The 8,580-nt window shown below is 49.1% G+C and overlaps 1 protein-coding gene across 1 annotated transcript in view; it reads left to right on the forward strand.

Annotated features, from left to right (window-relative positions):
• Positions 1–4,790, forward strand: part of LOC123249710 (taste receptor type 2 member 1-like) — a 23,380-nt gene extending 18,590 nt beyond the window's left edge. Inside the window, exons 2-3 of the mRNA XM_044678843.1 lie at positions 2,286–3,217; positions 4,671–4,790. Coding sequence (XP_044534778.1) covers positions 2,286–3,217; positions 4,671–4,790 — 1,052 coding nt within the window. The remainder of the gene's footprint in view (positions 1–2,285; positions 3,218–4,670) is intronic.
• The last annotated feature ends 3,790 nt before the right edge of the window (positions 4,791–8,580 follow it).

The raw sequence follows: 8,580 nt of genomic DNA on the forward strand, positions 1-8,580 counted from the left end.
GAGGGGGGGGGGGGGGGGGGGGGGAGGAGGGGGGGGGGGGGGGGGGGAGGGGGGGGGGGGGGGAGGGAGAGGGATTGCAGTAAGGGTGGTAATAATGATCGGGATATTTGGTTTCTGGGTCACTGAGGTCTAATCATAGAACTTTAGTTAGGAGGGCCCGTAGAAGTCAACTGGTCCAGCCCTCTTGACCTTTGAAGAAATAAGGCCCTGTGTATATGTTTTCATAAAAATCCACAATTTAAAATTCTATTTGAGAAAATTTAAGGGAAAGAAATTTGCTAATTTCTTGAATCCAGAAAATGAACCGTTTGGAGAAAGAAGATCCAGAATGAACTTTGGGGTGCAATTGATTGAACTGAAGGGGGTTGAATGCATTTATTTTGAATGTAAGCTTTTATGCCAAAGGGGACTGCCCCCTAATAGGCTTTTTGTCAATATGCCTAGCAAACATTGCTTTTGCTCTCCCTCTCTTCTATTTCCCTCTTATCTCTACCTATTATATTTTCTCTTAGAAGGTGCAATATTGTATGCCCCAGTAGTTAGATTTTTAGGGATATAAGATGATTATGTCAAATGATCAATTGGGGAGACTAGTCTCCCAAATGATCACAGTGGGGATTGTGAAGATGGGATTAACTCTCCCCTACCTATTTTTAGATTTAATCACCAGAAGCGTATGCACCCCACTTATCCTTAAGTATGGCTAAGTCTGTGACCTACATGTGCTTTATGCTCCGGCCACTTTCTCCTCCCCAGAAGGTCCTGGGCATCTCCCATATTAGTCGGATCTTCTTTCTGTCCATCTGGTGATTTGCAAAAAGAGTTTTCTGTGGCCCAAAAGGGGAATCTAGTGAGTTAGGCCAGAGTAGCAGGTTCAGAACTGATAGACCATTTGTTTCCCGGTAGCTCCCAACTCCGGAGGATGCTGGGAGAAAGCAGCTGGTCCAACAGTCACCCCCACAGCCTGGACCTGGAGTGATGGGGCACTTCTCTACCAGGTCCAGAACTCACTCACATACCTTCCAGACTAGTGTTGGACGTCTAATGTGAAAATGGGCCCCCATCTCTTTGTAAGGATTCCTGGAAGTCAGGCACGGGCACTCAGGATTATTCTCCCAGGGCCAGAGGAAGGGAATTTTAGGAAATCTGCCCAAAATCTGAGGAGTCTTGTGAAAAAGTGCCAGTCAGGCCAGTCCCAGGGGCAGTTAGGTGGAGCAGTGGATAGAGTGGCAGGACTAGAGTCAGGAAGATCCGAGTTGAAATCCAGCCTCAGACATTTACTAGCTGTGGAACCTGGACACTTAATCCCTATTTGCCTGCATTCCCCACATGTAAAATGGGGGAGCACTTTAGAAGGAAATGACAAACCATGCCAAGATCTTAGCCAGGAAAGCCCCCCATGGGTTGTCTGTGTGGTCATGAAGGGTTAAAGAACAAGGTTTAATGCTAAGGACCCAATTATGCCAGGGGTGGGCCAACGGGGCTCTGTCCCAGGTGCTGATGGGGGAGAGGGCTGCTTCTGCCCCAAGGCTACAGCGTCACATCTTGCCAGGAATGCAGATGACCTGTGGGCTGCTCCACAAGGGGCCAGGCAGCTCCTCACCAGCAGGGAGAATGTTCTCTGTGGCCTGACAGATCTCTCCCCAGCACAGGATTGTAGGGTTGTCCACTTGGAGCTAGAAGGGACCCAGGCCCTCTCCAAATAGAATATTCTTTCTGCTTTCCCTCAGCTGGTTCTCTGCCCACCACAAGCCCCCTCTCCTTTTTATGGGCTCTTCTCTTCCTGGCACATTCTAAACTTCCCTACACACACACACACACACAAGTTTGTCTCAGACATTGCTCTGCCCAATCACGGCTCTTACCCTGTACTCGTGGCTGTGTTCGAACACAAACACCAGTGACCATACCAAAGGTTAGTGCACTGCCAGGACCGGGAACCTGGCATTTAACCCCACCGAGGAAGAATCAAAGGAACGGAAAGGAAGCAATGGGCAGTGATCTGGAGGCGCAGGTGCACGGCGAGCTCTTGGCCAGTGTTGGGAAGAAATTCAGGATGGATTTAAACAGTTCTTTCCCAGATGTTGTTGGCAAACAAAAGCCACCCATCCAGGCCCGCCCCGAGCATTTGCATCCGTCATGCTCTAGCAGGACCTTTAGAGAGGAGTAACTGGGGAAAGGCTTCTCTCTGGCTCTTCTTCCTGGCTTCGCTTGCTGGTCTAAGGTCGAGGTTGGCCAGCACTGCGATCCTGTCGGTTGGCTCTTCTGCTCCAGGATTTGAGAAGTCCACCAGGAGAGACTGGGATTTCTGGGAGGAAGCATGATCTCTCTGGCAGAAACCTGCTACGCCACAGTCCTGATAGCCCTATTCATTATAGGGGCTATTGGAAATGGCTTTCTAGTGGTCGTGAATAGTAATAAGCTGATCAGAGACAAGAGGCTGATTGGCATCGAGCTCCTCCTCCTGTGCCTTGGGATGTCACGGCTCGGCCTGCAGATTTTGTTAACGTTTCAGGGTCTCATCAGTGTCTTCTTTGGCAAAATTTACCTGCAGAATGTCTATGGACCCCTGTTCCTCTTTATCTGGATGTTTCTAAACTCCTCTAGCCTCTGGTTTGCCACCTGCCTTGGCATTTTCTATTGCCTTAAAATCTCTGACTTCACACATCCCTCCTTTTTGTGGCTGAAGTTCAGGGTCTTCAAACTAATGCCCTGGATGCTCCTGGGAAGCCTGCTGGCTTCTGTGGTCATTGCTGTGCTCTGTGCCTGCATGTTGGACTACTCTACGGTCTCCAACACAGACTGGCCCAAGAATGTCTCTCAGGCTGGCGCTCATTCTGAAAGCGTCATCATCAACGATGTGCTCCTTGTCAACTTCGTATTAGTGTTCCCCCTCGGTCTGTTCGTAATGTGTACGGCGATGTTATTTGTCTCTCTTTACAGCCACACACACCGGATGCAAACCCGGTCCCTGGACTTGGGGAATCCAAACACCGAAGCCCACATCAACGCCTTGAGGACTGTGATCACTTTTTTTTGCTTCTTCATCTCCTACTTTGCAGCCCTGATGGTGAACCTGACGTTCACGGTGCCCTTCAAAAGCCACTGGTTCTTCTTCCTAAAATCTGTGATGGCAGCCTACCCCTCCGGCCATTCGGTGATCATCATCCTGGGCAATTCCCAGTATCGGCAATCATTCGGGAGGATCCTGAACCTTGCCCAGAAGCCATGAGGAGAAGGACGGTCCCAGAATCCTTCCCAATAACGTTTGGTCACTGAGAGTCCTTTTCTCCAGGACCATTTTTCTGCCTTCTCAGGACACAGAGAAACTTCCAGATTTATAGAAGGTAAAGCGCTGTGGCCAGTCAGCTCTTCTCGAGGGAATCCTGCCCCTAAAGGAAGGAAAGCCTGAATGCTGTGTGGGCTTTTCTTTAGGGATGGGGGAAGATATAAACAGTTAGGCATGTATGTAGATGGGAACATCATCAGTGGACCCCAAGCCTTGGTCAGCCCACCAAGCTGGAAAGGCTTTGGGCAGTGGACAGTGGCAGGCTGATGGATTGCTTTCAGGCTTGGCCAAGCTACCCTTAAGGAGGCTTCTGACCATGCTGGCTGTGAAGGGGATGGTTTATCCACCGTGGCACCTCTGAGTCACCACGTGATGAGATACAGGCATTGTGGTCTATAATGGTGGCATCACAAGGGTACGAGGTAGAAGATTCCTCACATAGACATTGTTGGGGAGAGCACAACAACTGGGTGCCCTGCTGATGGAATTCATGGAGGAATAGAAAAAATGAACCCTCGAGAATATTCTTTTTAATTTATGTGAGATAGAAAGCAAGAGAAGGAGCACAGAATGGTGGCCTAGGTGTTGGCCTTGGAGTCAAGAAGATCTGAGTTCCAATCCCAGCTGGGTTCCCATCCTCACCCCCACCTCAAACTAAAGGTGAGTCCCTGGGAATGATCCACCCCATTGTAATCTGTGTGTTCTACTGAGGTGGTGAGAGTTCTCTGTGCACCTCAGGGTCTTCACTTCTCAAGTCAAAAGTTAATTGAGGTTACAGTTTTGCATTATTTCAAATAATTCTCCTTCTAAAGAGAATAATAAAAGTGTCAATATTTTGTTCATCATGTTTACAGTTGGGAATGGCCCCTAATAAATATTCCCATTTCAGTACCTTTCTAAGAAACCAGCATTCTTCAGTTTTAGTTTAGTGGAGAAAAAATGAAGGAAAGACCCCAGAATTCTAGAGCTAGGAGGTACCTGGGAGACCATTTTCAGACAAGGGACTTCAGTCTGTCTCCCCCTTAGAAACTGCTAATCCTCTCCTGAAATTCAGCCTTTGAGAAATGTGTGAAGATGCTTGGAGGGGAGGGGGGAACCTCTGGCAGATTGAAAGGTCTTTGAGGAAAGAGAATGGGTCTTGCATTGCTCTGTTTTCTGTGAGAACCCTAATTCCCTGCCTTAATATTTTAGCCGTTCACCAAATATTCTCAAGTCACAGAAGCCCAAAGGAAGAATGGACCCAGGGGCCCTCCTATCTACTTTGGGTTGAACCAGAATCTTCTTAGATCCTTGCACCTGCCCAAATGGGCATTGAGTCAAGATTGACTGGGTTGCTCCCCTCCTCTCTTCAACTTTTCCTTTCTCTTCCCTACCTTTCCTCCTTCCTTCTTTCCCCCTTCTCCACTCTACCTCTCTTTTCTCCTCTTCTCCCCCTAGTCCAAGCCATTTATTTACCACCAAAGGAGACAGAGGAGAGCCCAGGGGGAGAGGACACTTCTGAGGTCACACTTCTGAGGTATTCAATGGCAGAAGCAGGGCTCCAGCTTTGTGCCTCAGGCTCAGAGTCTATGGCTCTTCCCCTGTATCTGCTCCCTCAGTGGCCCAGGGGAGCTTTTTTTTGGAAGAATGAAATGGATCTGCCCCAGTGTTTGGAGTACCCCATGGGAAAATAGGGGAAATACCAGAGCCTCTTGTCCAAGTGAGAGTGTTAGCTCCAGGAGGCCAGAGTCAACCCCCAGGGCATTGGGAGCTCAAAGGAAAGGAAGGAAGGAAGAAAGAAAGGGAGGGAGGGAGGGAGGGAGGGAGAGAAGGAGAGAGGGAGGGAGGCAGGCTGGCCAATTGGGGCTCAATTTTAAAACTGCTTCCAATTCCTCATCTTCCAAGCTTCTATTGGTTCATCATCAGGACCATTATTGTATGTTGCTGCCACCTAGTGGCAGGATTTTATTTAAAAGAACCGTTTTTAACAAGTTTTTGGTTTTTAATATATCTTGGTCCTTACCTCCTTACATTCTCTTTCTCTGTCTCTCTGTCTCTCTGTCTCTGTCACTGTCTGTCTCTGTCTGTCTCTGTCTGTCTCTGTCTTTGTCTCTGTCTCTCTCTCTGTCTGTGTCTCTGTCTCTCTGTCTCTCTCTCTCTCTCTCTCTCACACACACACACACACACACACACACACACACACACACACACAGCTCCCTTGGGGAGATAGAAACACGTGCCCTCAAACAGTGTACCTCGGGCACCAGGTTGAACAATAACCTTTGGAGATTTCTGACTCTGTGATCCTCTTTGGCATCTGGTGTTCTGTTTCCTGATTTAAAAAATAAAAAATAAAAAAAACCTGTTTTGAAGACATTGGTTATTTTTACCAGCAGCCAATGGCAAGTGCTGGGCAAGGCCAAGGAAATGGCCATCTCTTCCTGACTGTCCTCGCAGCTGCCCCCCAGGGAGATGGGCTTCCTTGAAAGGAGAGTCATGATAACAATCCATGCTAAGAGTATGCATTGATCTGGTTCTTTGTTTTGTCTGTGGGTTTAGCAAGGCTGGCAGCATCTCCAGTGATGTGGATTATAACCCAACCAACATCTCCTTCTTAAGCCTTGACCATCCCCTTCCTCAGGCTCCACTTGAGGACCGCTGGCTGCCGGTGCTCCAGGCCTTCCTCGAGAGCCCTGAACTTCCTGGAGGTACCAGGGTGGCTGCCAGAGGGTCCACTTTTCTCTCTTGTTCTCTCACCAAGAATAGCTTTAGAGTTACTGTATCGGTGGGGGCTCTCCCAAAGTGGAAAGAACTTCTTGCATGCTGGAGGGTCCCACTCCAAGCAGGCCATCGGGCCAAGGTTGGCTGAGCTCTCCAGAGGAGTGGATCTTGATGGCTGCTGGTATCCATTTCAGCTCTGAGGCTCTGTGAGGCTGTGGACAAATGAGCTTCCATCTAATTTTACTAAAGTAACACAGAACAGTCTCCCCCACCCCAAACAATGACAAAATAATCACTTTTCAGGGCTGAATGTCAGCCTAGAAAGCCAGAAGGAAGTTTGAAAGTTACCAAATGACTTCATTCAAGGCATAAAAAGAACTGGAAATCGTCTCTTTCTGTTCTATTGGGCTGAAACAAATGCTCGTTTCCCTCAACATTTATGAAGTTCAGAATTTAGGGAAAAGCCCACATTGGCATATTCCCCTCTTTGGCCTCCCAGACGGGGGGAACACAGGTGACAAGACTCCTCTGTATCCCCCCAAATGCACAGAGGCATGTGCTTACATGGCCAGGCAAACCTAGAAACTCTTGGGGAAACGATCAGTCCCAAGACTGGAAGCCCCCGAGGGGGAGGTTTTGGTAAGCTCCTGGAGAGCCAGACCGCTGTGTGTCTCTTTTCATCTTTCTATCCTCGGCCGGTATATAGTGGGAGCTACACCTAAGCTTGCTGAAGGGTCCCTAACTGTAGCCATGAGCCAGATGTAGGTCTTTAAAAGGGCCTTCTTATGGGGAGGAAACACTTTTTTCTCTAACCACCAGATGGCATTCTTACAACAACATGAACCTGAGGAGAAAGATTTTAACTTGCCTGGGTGGGACATCTGGCTCACTCTTGGAAGACCACCAATGGGTGTTCCTGTTGCGGGATGGTTCATGCCTGTCTGTTTCTTGGGCCACAAGAAATGATGTAAAAGACATCTAGACTCGCAGACTCTCAGGTCTAGAAGGAAGCTCAGAGACACCTCGTCTAACCCATTAAAGGACAAAGACGCTCTCCAGCATCCGCCACGATGGGCACCCAAGCTGGGCTCCAGTGAGAAGAAGCCATTCCTGCCCTCAAGTCAACAGTCATCTTTGGTCTGCTTCTTCCTGGACACATACTCCAAGTGGGTCGCCTCCGGTAAGCAATTCCCCACCAAGCCACCAGTGTTCCTTGAGCACTTGTTCTCTGCCAACCATTGTGGGTATGAATGAAGCTTCCCTGCTCCCAAGGACTTTGCATTCCACGGCCAAAGAGCCCATCTGCCCCAGCAGACATACAACACAAAGACTAAGTAAGCCCAAAGTAGTTCCATGTGAGCTAGCTTGGGGGGGAGGGGCTGGTCACTGGAAATTCTGGGATCAGGACAGGAAGAAGAAGGCACTTGAGCCACATCTGGGGTGGAGAGAGGGATTCTGCAAGATGAAAGTGAGGAAGGAGCACTTTTCAGGCAAGGAGCACAGACAGTACAAAATGCACGAGGATGTTTTCTTCTCTTTCAAAGCAGAGGTCTGCTTTTGGGGTTTTGCACGTGGAAGGAATTGTCAGACTCAGCAATCCATGTTTTCTCCTTTCGTTGAGAGATGAAACTCAAAAAGGAAGTCCGTAAAGGCTGGGCTGCCACAGCAAAGGAGACGTTGGAGAAGCAACTGCGGGGATCCTTGAGATACTGGCCCTCCTCCTTTTGACTTCTTCTAGCCCCGAGCTAGAGAGGCTCGCTGGCTTCTGGAGCCAAGGACTTGGTAGAGCTCCTCATTGCCTGTGAAGTCAAGTCTCAACTAAGTCGAGGTGCTCCCTCAAACCACTGGTGCTCCCTGTCTGCTCACGTTGGTTTCGGTTTCACCAACATGAACCCCAAACACACCGTGCACTCTCCTGCCTCTGTGCCTTTTCTCACACTATTCTCTATCTCAGCCATCTTCTCCCTCCCTTCCTCCCTTTATCTGTGGAATTCCTGCCCATCCTTCAGAGCACAGCTCAAATGCCACCTCCTCTAGCACACCTACCCTGATTCCGTCTCAAGCACCCTTGGGTCTTCAAGGACTCTTGCTTTGCTCCTCCCTAATGGATTGCTGTCCCCTCCCTCTGTCCCCAGTGGGCCCTGGATGGAGGTTTCTGGAACTGAATTGTACTAAATACAAAATGGAGCTGGGGCATGCTGGGGCTCATTAGCCAGATATCTCTGTCAGGCGGTAGCTCGGCCAGGCTTCCTTTGTCTGCCGCAGAGCTGAAGCTGAGGGCGAGCTCGGGCTTTGTTTTGTGGTTGATCTATCATTTCACACTTCTCTGAGATATTTTTAAAAGCCAAAAGTCACCAATGTGACCCTCTCTTCAACTTGCTCACAGCCCTAAGTCACGTAGCCACCTCGCTGATAGTGTTCCTGCCAGACCTTCAGTGGAGGTTGCAGATCCCAGAGTTTCAGGGAAATCAAGAGGTTTTCTATGGGCACAGCAATCACAGCCTCTGTAGAAGTGCCAAAAGTCCAGCCTGAGCCCCAACATCCCAGGTCTTGGCATTCGGAGAATTCAGGGTCTTGGGCAGAAGATCCAT

The sequence above is a fragment of the Gracilinanus agilis genome, chromosome 5 (assembly GCF_016433145.1).
Source record: "Gracilinanus agilis isolate LMUSP501 chromosome 5, AgileGrace, whole genome shotgun sequence".
NCBI lineage: Eukaryota > Metazoa > Chordata > Mammalia > Didelphimorphia > Didelphidae > Gracilinanus > Gracilinanus agilis.